Consider the following 14,934-nt stretch of genomic DNA (forward strand, 5'->3'; position numbering starts at 1 on the left):
TTGAATTAGATTTTGTTTTATCATTTTACTTTTCCCCTGCTGTTTTATTTTCTCTCTCTTTTGACCAGAGTAAGTCCAGTGTACCTCTGTACACCAGGGACGAGTGTGTCCAAAGGTTGGCTTCTCTCTGGGAGAAGACGCAGCTTAAAGGAGCTCACAGCTTTTCCATGGCCATGACACAGCACACCACCCCACACAGGAAGGTACTGGACTGCAGTGTGTGTGTGTGTGTGTGTGCACTTTTGTGTGCATGTGTGTGCGCACGTGTGTGTGCATGTGCTGCTTCCTCGTAAAAGCTATCTGTCTCCAGCAGAGAGGATGAAGTCATCTGTTGTGTCAAAAAAAAAATTAAAAAAAATAGTGAAGCTCAAAGATGGGAAAGTGTCAACATCCACTTTGTTTAGATATGGAATTCACTAACCGGACACTCTTGTATATAAGGCTTCAGCTCACCCCGACTCCTCATCTCAATCATGTCTGTTTGTGAGTGTGCATGTGTGAAAGTAAAGTCTGACTGAACGTGACAAAAACAGTGTGTGAATGTGTGTGCCTGTTTCAGTGTGTTTTAATGCATGGCTGTGGGGGCTGTCCCTTCATAATGGGACAAGTTAAGTGGTCGTTAAGAAATAATTTGAGGCACAAAGAAAATACAGCTGTCATTTGTTTCTCTCTAAATGTGTGCTGTGGCTATGGTTACCATATGGAGCCTGAACACACATGTACGCACACGTGTACACGACACACGTGTACACACATTCAGACAAAAACAAACATGTGCACATACATGTTTAAAGGACAGAAAGATTGCTGTACCCTCATGGAGGTTAGTGTTCTCCAACATGCACACATACGACATGCTTCCATTGCTTCAGAGGACATTACATTGATTTACATCCTTTTCCTAAAGACTTACCCCTAAACCTAAACGTATAACCCTAAACTAAATCTTCACCCTTAAATATAATGATTTATGTTTTGGGGACTTACTTTATTGCCTCAAAAGTGATGTGGGTTTCCACAGTGTGGCTGTGTAAACACATTTATGTCACAACAACATGAGTAATACAAGTACACACACACACAGACACTTACACATACCTACTTTGCACAGATTAGACATGTTTATATGATATATATATATATATCAGTCTCCTGTAGAACCTCTGATTTGCTCAGATACCAGGAAATTACCTTTCCTGAACTTGAATATGAATCTACAGACTGGAAACAGAGGAAACTATTTCTATCTTTGTCCAAAGGTAAACTTTTCATTCGCAACTACCTCTGTAACAGTTGTCTGTTATCACGGTGGGTTCTCTCAGCACAAAAGACAACAAACCAGCTCCGGTACAGTTTATCAATGCATTTATTCAAACCACAGCTTGATCGGTCACAGTCGGTGTGCTCTCCTGCCGTGCCTCCGAGCACACACCCAGCGTCTGTTGCATCTGTTGTGGGGCGAAGCCAAACCACGCCCCACTACCACAACCTCTTACTAATTATATGATATGTTTGATATATCTTGCTTATTTTTACACCAGGGGTCTCCAACACGTTGCTTGCTGTAGCTCATTTCTAAGTGTTTCTAAGTAGCTCACTGAAGGTTTGAACAGCATGCAGTGTTCTCCACACATAGACTTACTTATTATATTTATATACTTATATTTGGCGATCGATTAAAGTGGACAATCTCCCCACGCTCTCCGTCACATGTCTGCTCTGTACCGTGTCTGTGCAGCAGAGGTTGAACTCTGCTCTTCATGGTACACACAGAGATCAGAGGACAGAAAAAAGGCAAAAAAAAACTTTTGAGTTGCTCAGTGAGCTATGGTGTCCGGGGAATAAGCCCCTGGTAGGGTCTCCCAAGGCAAACTGGTCTCAGGTGAGAGCCCAGATTAAGAGCGGTTCAAAAATACCCCCCGATGAATAGCAGAGGGGAGGTCACCTCGCCCGGATCAGGGAAACCGGGGCACCCTCCCGGAGCCAGACCCAGGAAGGGAGCTCTCCGGCGAGCATCTCCTATCACTGGCAGAGGCCTTTGAGGTAGTCAAAAAGCTCCTCAGTGGCAAGGCGCCGGGGGTGGATGAGATCCGCCCTGAGATGGTGAAGGCGCTGGACATTGCTGGCCTGTCTTGGCTGACATGCCTCTTCAATGTCGCATGGGGGTCGGGAACAGTGCCCATGGACTGGCAGACCGGGGTGGTGGTTCCCATTTTCAAAAAAGGGGACCGGAGAGTGTGCTCTAATTATCAGGGTATCACACTACTCAGCATCCCAGGCTAAGCTTATGCCAGGGTGGTGGAAAGGAGGCTCCAACCATTTGTCGAACCTCAGATCCAAAAGGAGCAGTGTGGATTCTGTCCCGGTCGTGGAGCAGTGGACCAGCTCTTTACCCTCGCAAGACTACTGGAGGGGTCCTGGGAGTTTGCCCATCCAGTCTACATGTGTTTTGTGGATTTGGAGAAGGCCATCAACCGGGTCCCCCGGGGATTGCTGCGGGAGTACTGGGGGCCAGACCCATTGCAATGGGCCATCCGGTCTCTGTACAACCGCAGTAGGAGCTGCGTTCGTATTGTCGGCATTAAGTCAGACTTGTTTCCAGTGGATGTTGGCCTCCGCCAGGGCTGTCCTTTGTCACCGATCCTGTTTGTGACCTTCATGGACAAGATATCTAGGCGCCGCCGGAGGCAAGAAAACGTCGGGTTCGGGGGTCTCCGGATCGCATCTCTGCTGTTTGCAGATGATGTGGTCCTGTTGGCCTCTTCGGACCACGACCTCCAGCATTCACTGGGGCGGTTTGCAGCCGAGTCTGAAGCGGCAGGGATGAGGGTTACCACCTCCAAATCTGAGGCCATGGTTCTCTGCCGGAAACCAGTGGATTGCTCCCTCCGGGTGGGGACGGAGTGCCTGCCTCAAGCGAAGGAGTTTAAGTATCTCGGCGTCTTGTTCACGAGTGAGGGGAGGATGGAGCAGGAGATCGACAGGCGGATCGGGGCGGTGACAGCAGTACAACAGGCGCTGCACCGTGTTGGTGAAGAGGGAGATGAGCCCGAAGGCGAAGCTCAGTTTACCGGGCGATCTACGTTCCGACCCTCATCTATACTGATGAGCTCTGGGCATGACCAAAAGAACGAGGTCGCGGCTGCAAGCCAAAATGAGTTTCCTCCGTAGGGTGGCCGGGCTCAGCCTTAGGGATAGGGTAAAGAACTCGGACATCCTTCGCGTCAAATGGAGTCAGCTGAGGTGGTTCGGGCATCTGATCAGTGGTTCGGGCATCTGTGATCCTGGGCGCCTCCCTCTGGAGGTTTTCCGGGCACGCCCAACTGGCAGGAGACCCCGGGGAAGACCCAGGACACGCTGGAGGGATTATATCTCCCGGCTGGCCTGGGAACGCCTCGGGATCCCCCAGGATGAGCTGGAAGATGTTGCGGGGGAGAGTGAAGCCTGGGTCAGCTTGCTTGGCCTGCACCAAGAAAACAAAACACAGAGAAAAGAAGATAAGATTTAACAACCGAGAGGGGGGAAGAAGGTCACAACCTTTCTCTCCATCCATATGAACTGCATTTCCTAAGCTTTCTTTCCTTCTCCATCAGACCCCAACAGCATCACTCCTGTCTCTGTCAGCAGATCAGAAACACATGTAGTTGACAACAAGTGAGGAGATGTGAAGGGAGAAACTGCTACATAGACAGGCAAGGTTCGCAATTACATCTGTACCAACAGGGGTTTTTAAAGGGAGAGTCAGTGATTTAAGAGGATCTTGTGTTTGACTTCTGACAACTCAGTTAAGTCGTTTTATGACACCGTGAAAATAGAAAGCTGGTGTGAGCACAAATAAGAGGGAGGGAAGGATGTATGGATGTGAGATACAAAGGAAGAAAAGGCTTAAAGATACACTGATAAGGAAAAGGAAATGGGTTTACACACACAATGGGTTAAACCTCAGTGCTGTGCCATCACTGTGTTTATCTCTAAGTCCCTACAAGAGAGTTAACTCGGAAGGGTGCTAAATGAGATCAGATTTAAAACAAAAACATGCAGGTACAATAAATATGGAGCATAACAAAGGGGAGAGAAGTGTTGAAACTTAAAGAGAGGGGAGCAAAAATGAGTGTAATGAGGAGAGATTAGAGAGGAGGACAGCCATCAAGGAAAGGGCACATTAAAGTGACACATAAATGGAGTGAAAATGAAAATTGATGGAGACGTGGCTGATAAGAGGAGAGGACGCGTTAGTAATTCAGCTTGTGTTGGCAGGTTACAGATGTGCAAGAAAAGAGTAAAGTTTGGTAAAAAGGGGAATAAAGAGTGGTTTTGAAGGGGAAAATATAATCATACATAACAAAAATACAAAAGTGATATACAAATCAGAATGATTTTCTGAAGAGACAGTAAAATAAATAGTGGAGTAATTTTCTCAGAGGATTGGGAAAGAGAGAGTAAAAGAGGTATAAAATATGACGGAAGACAGAGAGGGGAGATTCTTTCCCAGTATTGTTTCACCTTTTTTTTCCTTCGTTAGAGTGAGAGGGTTTGTTTATACAACTGTGGCATAGATAAAGTTTGATGGAGGAAGAGGAGGGAGGAAGGCAGGGTATTTAGAGATACAGCTGAGGCTGTGATGAGCTAAAGATGTCTGGATGTTTGAAATGGCTTTTAATGTCTGGACCTTGACAGACCTAAAGATGAATGTTCACAGAGAGAGAAATAAAACCTGTTCCTTTTTTTATTGCCATAATGCAGCTCCCCTTCTCAGCACTCCCACCTCTCAGCCACTCACCTTCACTCCTGACTTGTACTCCCCTCTCTCCTCATCTTCCTGCCTCATCACTGTCCTAAACAATCACTATCAACCAGACTGAGATGAATGTTGACATGCACTGCTTAAAGCTTAAATGTAAACAGTTTGGATTCTTTGAAATTGTCCAAAAAGGAGATGATCTCACTTTTTCAAAACATATTGATTAAATCTTAGAAAGTAAATCTTGGAACAAAAATTTGTGAGATGACAAAGAAAGTAATGAATTTAAAATAAAAAGAGATACGCTGCTTTAAAACAAATTTTTCATACATATATTGCAGTACATCTGTTTGTTGTTGCAGTTGCATCCTGCATTCAGTTGTAATCAGCCATGTGCAGCTCCAATCGGGCATCTTGATCAAATTATGATTATAATCTAAAAGCAGAGATAGAGAGAGGAGGGGGAGAGGTGCGGGGGGGGGGGGTGGCGTATTAAAAGGCGAGAGGTGGGGTTACATGAGGATAGGACAGATTATATTCAGACTCACATAATCCAACCATTGTTTCTTCATCACCTCTTTATTGAATCCACCTTTCTACTCCTGATGGTTCAAACATGCGGTCATGTTTGTCCCCCTCAGACTGTTTCCAAGCTGCAAATTTGTGATTAAGCACAACAACTTAAAAGCCCATGAAAACAGCTCATTTACTTTTTGCATTATGGTGTGTGAGCTACGATTAACTGCTACAAACGCGCCCTAGTCTGAGGTTTTCTGGACTCCTGAAGCAAACATGTGCCATCGTACTCATTTTTCTTAGCTAGTGATTCATTTTTCTTTGTGCTATGCAGCAGATTCGGGCTCTGGATTCAATCTTACACACTGTTGCTCAACCTCTGATACAGTGTCCTTTTTCTTGTTTTCTGCTTCTGTCTTTTCTTTGCTTGTTTTTTAGAGCTTTGCTTTGTAACCGCTGAACAATGTTCAAGCTATTTTAATTACCTTGGCTTTTTAGTTTTAGGCAGGGACTGACATGTTTAATCCAAAGAAAAGCTCTTTTCAAGTTAGAAGGATGATTACTGTAATAATTGAGTGGGACACCGTCAGGAGCTATTTCAGTTTGTCAGCCTTGAGTCACTACACTGGAATCTACGCAGCAGTAATACTTGGAGGAAAAACTTGGATTGATTTTTTTTTTTTCATTGCAAATTATTACCATCTTTGTAGGAGCTTTACTTTGACTGAAGTAAAAATAGCAACAGTTTAAAAATACAACAAACAAAAGTACTGCATTGAAAATCCTTCCTATACAAAGTACAGATTATGTAAATATATATATATATATATATATATATATATATATATATATATATATATATATATATATATATACATATATATATAATTGGTGCAGTTCCTCAACATGACCATTAAGTAGTAGTAGCAGTAGTTTGATCTATACCATTGACTTTATATAAAGACCTAGCAAGGTGTCACCCATTGGTTTAAATTGGAGCCAGTTTGTCAGCTCCATCTTGTCTGTTTGGGGCCGGGACAAGCTTCCCAGAAACACCCACTGGTCCACACATGGGCAAACGTTTGCTAATTTAACTAAACTGTGCTAACAGAACAGATGTTGTAGTCAAGTAAAAACATTCTACTTTGTGAAATATTGCTTGACAGAATCCTGTGAAAATCCTATTAGTGCAACTCCATAATCACCTTAAACACAGTAGAACTGCGTATATGGAGAAATGAAATCCATTGTCACAGACAGCAAAACCACAACACACTTAAATGGGCCTGAGTCTTTGAGAAATGGTATAATTTAGCATTTTTCTAGAGGTAAAGTGGCACTTTTCAGCAGAATCAAATGGAGCCAGAGAGTTTTTTTTAAAGCCAGCATCTGTTGCCTGATCTTAGTCCTCAACCTATGGTGGTCACTGCTTGATAGGATTTTACTCTATTTTATTATACGTGGGTTCATGCAAAATCCTAACATGCACGTTAGTAACTACAGAAGTATAAAGCAGTGTAACATACAAACAGTGGACTATTTTGTGCCACCGCTTGTGACACTTTCTCTCTTGTCTGGATAATAATAATCAGGATTTCTGCCTCTTGCAACATGTTTCCCCAGAAGAACGCTGCATCCCCTGCACACTATGAGAATACTAACGTTGGTGTAAACCCACAGATGGCCCGTCTCTCTCAGCCACACATGGTCCTGGTTTATCTGTATCCGCAGGCAAAACCCCTTTCACCTCGCTTATTTAAGTTGTACCAACACAAAGGAAGCTCTGATGTATGGATGAATCTAAATCCACTCCCACTCGTTCCATCACATTTGCGCTTGTTTATAACCAGGACTGTGTGTGTGTGTGTGTGTGTGTGTGTGTGTGTGTGTGTGTGTGTGTGTGTGTGTGTGTGTGTGTGTGTGTGTGTGTGTGTGTGTGTGTGTGTGTGTGTGTGTGTGTGTGTGTGTGTGTGTGTGTGTTAAAATGAGGGTGGAGTTAACATGGTCCAAATAGGAATACAAACATTAAAACAGCTTTCACATTTACATTCTCGCTCATTAACATCAAGGACTGAAGGGGGAAAGGTCAAAAGGTCAACACTAGTAGCTCAGTCATTACAGCTACCTGTTTTTCTTATCATGTTTTTAAGTTTAGCTGCCTTTGGTTGTTTAATGTCACCCTAACTTTACTGTAGAGACAAATATAACTCTTTCTTCAATGCATTGCCAGAACCACCTTCAGTAAAGGCTTCAATCAGAGAAATGATAAAACTGGGTGTATCTTCAAGGTTAAGTTTTCAGGATATTTAACTCGTAATAGATTTGGTTAAACCACATAAAAGCAATCTCAATATGAAGACTGATGTACAGAAGTGCTGTTTTAGGTGAAGCTATGGATACCGTAGTAACCGTATGAACATGAACACGTGAAGGCTGATGACAGTAATCCATCAGTTTTATTGTTATTTTTCTCCAAACCAAAGTAAAGTAAATATGACTTATCTCAAGGGTTTAAGTGTGTTAACTGCAGTGTGTTTGTGTGTATTTTAAAGAGAAACATAACTCTGAACATGTGTAGGTCTTCAGAGATTTCTAAGGGGGGTCCAGGCTTCTGCTTGCTCTCTGTTCTGATAAACACACACACGCACGCACGTTTTCAGAGTACAGCTTCTAAGTAGCTACTTCTTAGAGTTGAGGGTCACTTATATTTATTTCTGTGTGTGTGTGTGTGTGTGTGTGTGTGTGTGTGTGTGTGTGTGTGTGTGTGTGTGTGTGTGTGTGTGTGTGTGTGTGTGTGTGTGTGTGTGTGTGTGTGTGTGTGTGTGTGTGTGTGTGTGTGTGGACGTGTATTTGTACAGATTTTAAAAGCTGACAGTGTTTTATGTAAATATAAACCAGAGGAAGACCTGAGCTGGTCCACAGGATCAGGAGTGGTGCTGATGTATCAGTGTCATCTATAAAACCCACATACGTACAAACCCTAATCCTTGGCTTTTTATTCAGGGTATGTCAAGAGTGATCAACTTGCCTCCTGGTGGTGTCGTGAGTGTGTGCGCTGCATGTAAACCACAGAGTGATGAGCATAAATAAACAGCAGCAGTGTGAGCAAAGCTTATGTCACATTTGTTGTGCACCTGTCTTATGTGTATGTTATTGGACTGGATACATCGTCACTATCGATTGTGAGATCACCACTTATAAAATTGGACAGTTTAAAGTATGCAATGATTTAATCTGTTTTCTATCACTTTGTCTTCAGGACCTGGACAACCTTCAGATCCAGCTGGAGGAGGTGCGCTTCTTTGACCTGTTTGGTTACAGTGAGGAAGAAGGAGGCTGGCTCTGTTTCATGTGTAACAACCCTGAGAAGGCCACAGGTACACACACACACACACACACACACACACACACACACACACACACACACACACACACACACACACACACACACACACACACACACACACACACACACACACACACACAGGAAGGATGAAAGGAACAAAGGGACGAGCTGCTTTTATCTGAAAATTGGCCCCCTCCCCTGAATGTACATTTGTGCCCTCGCATTTCAACAGACATCAAATGACACATTTTGCCTCACACACACCATATTACCCTGAAAAGCTCCGAGCCCTTGTTCTTTTCTTCAAACGGTGCGATAAGCAAGTAAAGTGGGATTTTGAAAGATCGCTTTCTCATTTCTTGTTATCTCACCAGCTCTATGGGGCACAGTGGTGTTTCTCTAGGAAGCTCCGTGGGATGTTTTCACTCCAAATTGCCTTTGAGGGAAAGAATCTTTTCCCAGAACAGTGAAGGAGACGGGAGTAGGCAGCAGGTCATATTAAACAGCTTCCAGCCTGGTTTTAGCTTAGTGACAGATCGCTGTAAGCAGCACGTCACTACCATCAGCATTCAGTGGTGATTATTTGACTTTGGAGAAGAGACCTCCATCAGTGAGCACTTTGTGCCCTGATGAAGTCAGTAGTAGTCACCAAATCCTTACGTTGCTTTTAGTTTACGATAGGGTTGTGTGTGTGTGTGTGTGTGTGTGTGTGTGTGTGTGTGTGTGTGTGTGTGTGTGTGTTTACTCAACAGCTGAAAGCTCTTTTATACACCTGTTCCACAGACATCGTGGCTCCTCACTGTTCAAACTTCCTCACATTGATTTATGCTGCTCAGCATCTCTCTCCTGTTGCCTCTCCTTCTCACTTGTTTCTGCACTCTGACAAAGACAGAGAGCACAAAGTGTGTGTAGGGGAATGATGAGACACATTTACATTTACAGTGTCTACAAATCAATGAGTGACAGTTTACCACTGAAGGAGAGAATACAGGGGAGCAAATGCTAGGTTTTAAATCTGACTGTATCCTTTTGTCAGCCTGACATAGAAGCCGTTATTAGTTACATAAGAGGATTTACAAGAAGGCAGTTTGTGGCAGATGTTGCGCTTTGGTAAAGAAACATGGAGGGAGAGGAGAAGGGGAGAGAAGGTAAAAAAGAAATACAAAAAAATATATATAAAAAAAAAAAAAAAAAAGAGAGGGCCCGGCTTCACAGAAAGAAGAAAGTGAAGTTCCACTAATAAGTAGCTTTAAATTTCAACCCCATACGTGACCGTGCTGTTTCCAGGCTCTCGTGTTTGATGGCAGCTAATTAGAAGCCAGCAGGTATTTACCAGAAACTTAAAGCCAGAGGCAAGAGGCTGCTTGTCGGGGAAAGGCAGGAGGCAAATGGATACAGTTAAAGTTTACTATGTACATGTGTGTTTATTTATGGTTATTCACTTTGGAGGGAGAAAAGTTCAGATTTGTGATGAGTATGACACGAGCATCGAGCAAGTTTTATCTAATAATCAAATGGATATCTCAAGAATCTAAAACTTTTTTTTTGTAAACATTACAAACACAAAATAATTAATGATCTGGGTTAGGTGTTTTCCACATTTTGTCTCTCAGTTCAGTTTGTATTTCTGATGTTGCCAGGAGTCGTGCAGACCAGTCTACAGCGTAACATAATTGTGATTGGCCCCGGTGCCAATATTTTTCTCGGGCCCCTCCCCCTGCCTCACATTACATATCACAAATGACTGGGAGTGAGATCATTGGACAAACAAATTAGTATTTCCCAGCATGCCTTCCTCCTTTGTAACTTTTGGAATAAAGCAACCAAATTAGATAAGTCTAGGTGATGGGTCAAAATGATATCTATATTTAATAATGATACATAAAAAGGCTCAGACTCAAAATCATAGGTACACAGGGTGGGAAGTTGGAATAAAGGGCTATACCTATCACAATCAGTGCAATTCTTCTGGAGCTTTGTCAGATGGTCAGGTTGACAATTGAGATTGTCGCTGCTCCCGGCCACGGTTCTTTGCACTGGTTGCACCATCAATAATTACGCCTTTGAGATCGGTAAAATCCTGTGCGGCTATTGAAGTCATTCCCCTCAGTAATGATCTGGATGATTAAAATTGACTCTGATACACTCACATTTCAGTTGTGTCCAGATAAAAATAGCTGGTGAGCGAACCCTGGCACATTTACATTGATGTCGTTAATGTCAGTGCTGACTAATATGTATTGTCCGTAATCAGTGTGTATGGAAATCATCAGTATGCCATATTACAGTGTTAGTTAAGTTGTTTAATCAGCTTTAGGTGATTAGAAAAGTCATATGAAAGTGAGTTAAGAGCTGAAGACAAAACTGTCACTGTCCCTCACGCACATATGAAGAAAAACATCCAGAAAATGTGTTATGTTATCTGAAAAAAGAATATCTTAAAAAAAGAATATCTCACAACATCTCAACTATATAAACAGTATGTCTGGATTGGCCTGCTTTCCTCTCACTACTTGTGACTTCAGTGGGCACTTTGAGTAACACTGCATGCTCTAATTCACTTGGAATTGAGTCTTTATAATAATCAGTTTGATTAATATGAGATTTTTTTTTATTGAGGCTCTGTGTTTTATGTGTAATTGATATTTACACAGTTCATTTAAATGGAAGCTGTCATTGAGCTGGCTTTTTATTCCATATTACCGATTCCTCATCACACACGTGCACAGAAGTAAACAAACACACACACGTCAGACTTCCCAATCTAAACAGTAGAAAAGCCAGACGAGCGTCTTTCTTTTCTCTGCTGCTCAAAGCAAGCCAACACAATCACTGAACTAGCAGAAGGACTGCGGAACGACAGATGATTTCCTCTCAGATTCATGCCAGTCTCTCTTCATTACAGACGGATTTAGAGAGGGAATAGGAGTACTTTATCTCTGGGACTGTGTGGTAGGAAATGTGTGGGCATGTGGATACATGTGCTTAGGAAAGCATTTGTGTCCTTTTGGCCTTGGATGGCCCCACTGCCCTGCTGTGCATATTTGTCTGGTATAAGGTAAGACCTCCATGTGCACAATTTTAAAAACTAATGTTCCTGAAAAAGAGAATCTCAGAGGAATAAAGAAACCCTGGGCAAGTAAAACCAGTCTGTATGTCTTGATATCACAACAATTAAGTGGGAGAATATGTGGTGAAACATTAATACACTTGTTAACTATCAGGATTGAAACTTTTTTTTTCCAGTGAATTCACGTCATACCTGGTCAGCTATATTCAGAATAATCACCCAAATGTAAAACCTATAGTATTTCTACCCAAATGAGACTTCAGTGTTTAAACTATTCAATTAACTTAAAACAAAAGTGTTTATAATAAAAAATAAACTTTGATTCTGCACCAAAGTCAGGCTCAGACTCATAGCCTGTAACTGCAGAGCTGAACTCACTGTCATTAAACCCACTACAAAAACACACTGTTTAGATTGCAGTTAACACACACACAGTCAGCTGTTTGATGCTCAGTCGACTCTCAATGTGTTCATTTCCCGCTTCAATGAAAACTGTCATTAATTAAAGCTAAAACCTTGTGTGTGAATACATACAACCAGCATACACTTTTACATTTGGGTATGTGTGATATGTTTTCTGCTGTAAGAAAAAAAGAGAGAGCACGGTCAGAGAAAAAGCTCTTCGTGCCATTCGTGTGTGTGTGTGTGTGTGTGTGTGTGTGTGTGTGTGTGTGTGTGTGTGTGTGTGTGTGTGTGTGTGTGTGTGTGTGTGTGTGTGTGTGTGTGTGTGTGTGTGTGTGTGTGTGTGTGTGTGTGTGTGTGTGTGTGTGTGTTGCCTGAAACAACAAATTCTGTCCACACGGCTGTGAATCTTTCCCTTCATGATATTCAAACAGCCCTCTGTGTTAACCAAGTGACCCCATTTCGACCTTTACCACCTGAGGCCTGACATTTTTGCGTCAGTCGTTCCTCAGACTGCCGACATGAAATCAGTGTATTGACCAAACGTGGTATGCAGCGGATCATTCGTCAGCTGCATAACTAAGGCACTTCATAACATATTCATTCAAAACATTTGTGCAGTACATCATGTCCATGCAGCTTTTGTTGTGCAAGACAAGTTTTAAGATATCAGAATTTGGTGAAACATTAAAATGTTGTACAACTGTAAGATATGCACATGCACATGTTTATCCTTTGGCATGATCTCCATTTGTTAGATTAGACTGTGGGTATTTTTGCCTTTCGTTGCTATACAGTAACCACGGGAGGCAATGTACGGAGACAGGACACATGGTACACATTCAGGTTTCCTGGGCCACCATGGACCATCAAATTTAACATCATATACGAGTATTTACTGTGTAATGTCCCCTCTGGTGGACACCAAGGGAAATGGAGATGAAAACACGACAATAAAAATCAAAGGAGTCAAAGATTATTTGTTTTTGGCTCTACAGAATACTAAGAAACTTAAAAGTTTTTAAATCTGGGAGAAAATGGACAAGAAGGACAAGGTGTTTATCCCAAATACTCTACTCTATAGTGTACTATAGAGTGTATAGTGTACTCTAAAGTGTACTATAGAGTGGACAAGGTCCATATGAATTGGCTTTTTGTTCACTATCGTGGACAAGTGGACAATTCAAACAGAAAAAGTGAAAAGTGTTAACTTCTCGTTTGGGATTTTGGGGCATTTGTCCTCCATAAAGTTGCATTACTGCCTCTTTCTGGTTTGAATCGTCCACTACAATCTCGTAATCAGTCCAGTGAGTTTCAAAAGCCTTAATTTCTTCCCCTCTGCCATTCGGTTCACTCATGAACATCTTTAATCCTGGCTTCCAATCGTGCTATTCACTTTAGACCTGTAATCATAGCGTTCTTTTCTCTTCATATTCTGCATGTAATCAGGACGTGTGCCTGCGTCTCCTTTACATGACACTGCTTACAAAAGGCCAGTTGGATGTTTTCTTGTGACAAGAGTACTCTTCAAGTTGTTGTTTATTTCGTGTAATTGTCTTCCTCTAGGCACACGATCACAATACTGATGGCAGCGTTTGAGAATTTTCTTTCTAGCTAAACTTTTCCCCTCCCATTTTGAAAGTATAACGTACACATTCTCTCCCGACCACCTTCTTCACTAACTTGTTTTTCTCTCATTTCCTGTAATTCTTGAGTGTGCTGCTATCCACATTATTGTTTTTCTCTTTAGTGGCGAACCTTCAATTAGTAAACAGCAGCTCAGGGCACAATCATGTCGTTAGCATCTGGAAAGAAATCAGGTGGGACTTGTCGTCTTCAATTTGGAGGATTTTATGTTGTGAGCCATCATTCTGGATTTTGCAGTAAATTACCTTAAAGGTGATAAATTGGAAGCCTCTTCTAATTAAAGCACAAATGCACCAAACAAAGGACAACAGAAATACTGTTCAAAACTTACCCATCGTACTATAAACATACTATATCTTTGCCATCAAATACAGGACATCGATTGCTTGCAGATTTAAACAGTTTATAACGAAGGGAAACGTGAACATGTTTTTCACCTAAATGAAAATAGCCGTAGAACAAGACCACAATATATAATGAGGGCCAGAAAAAAACAAAACCATCTGCTGGGATTACTGGGGAAAGTTGTCCAGCTATATCCAGTATATTAGTTCAAGTTACTGTAAATGGCCGTGATGACTCATCTCATCTCGCTGAAACGACTGTAATGACTTCACGTCGGATCCAGTGCAATTTGGATTTGGAACATTTTATTTTGGGTGATCCAGTTTATGCAGTGCGTACCAGTTCACGTATTTACCATGTATTACTCATGTTACAGGCTGCCGCCAGCCAAACCTTTACTTTGTTATGTTGTAACATTATAAAAACTTGCTGACTTGGCCTGAGTGACTCAGAGGTTACACACACACACACACACACACACACACACACACACACACACACACACACACACACACACACACACACACACAGAGCTGATCTCATGTTTTAATGGTAAAGGAGAAAGAAGGGAAAGGTAAAGTGGAGCCTGTGGTTACTGCAACTCCAAGATACTTTATGATATACTGTTGAGTTTGCGTACAGGAATGTCTCTGAAGTGAGTCTTAATGAGCCGAGTATAGTGTGTGTGTGTGTGTGTGTGTGTGTGTGTGTGTGTGTGTGTGTGTGTGTGTGTGTGTGTGTGTGTGTGTGTGTGTGTGTGTGTGTGTGTGTGTGTGTGTGTGTGTGTGTGTGTGTGTGTGTGTGTGTGTGTGTGTGTGTGTACTGTATGTGTGGACATGCCAGAATAAGGCATGCAGGTTCGACACG

General features: G+C 42.2%; 1 protein-coding gene across 2 annotated transcripts in view; it reads left to right on the forward strand.

Moving 5' to 3' along the window:
* The window catches only part of veph1 (ventricular zone expressed PH domain-containing 1), an 82,290-nt gene that overhangs the window by 55,627 nt on the left and 11,729 nt on the right, over positions 1-14,934 (forward strand). For both annotated transcript variants that reach the window (XM_069703928.1, XM_069704014.1), the window contains exons 11-12: positions 69-203; positions 8,517-8,634. In XM_069703928.1, coding sequence (XP_069560029.1) covers positions 69-203; positions 8,517-8,634 — 253 coding nt within the window. The remainder of the gene's footprint in view (positions 1-68; positions 204-8,516; positions 8,635-14,934) is intronic.

Source organism: Brachyistius frenatus, unplaced genomic scaffold, assembly GCF_029030835.1.
Source record: "Brachyistius frenatus isolate BFR_SWC_R1_liver_20210118 unplaced genomic scaffold, ASM2903083v1 Contig_1, whole genome shotgun sequence".
In the NCBI taxonomy this organism is placed as follows: Eukaryota; Metazoa; Chordata; class Actinopteri; family Embiotocidae; genus Brachyistius; species Brachyistius frenatus.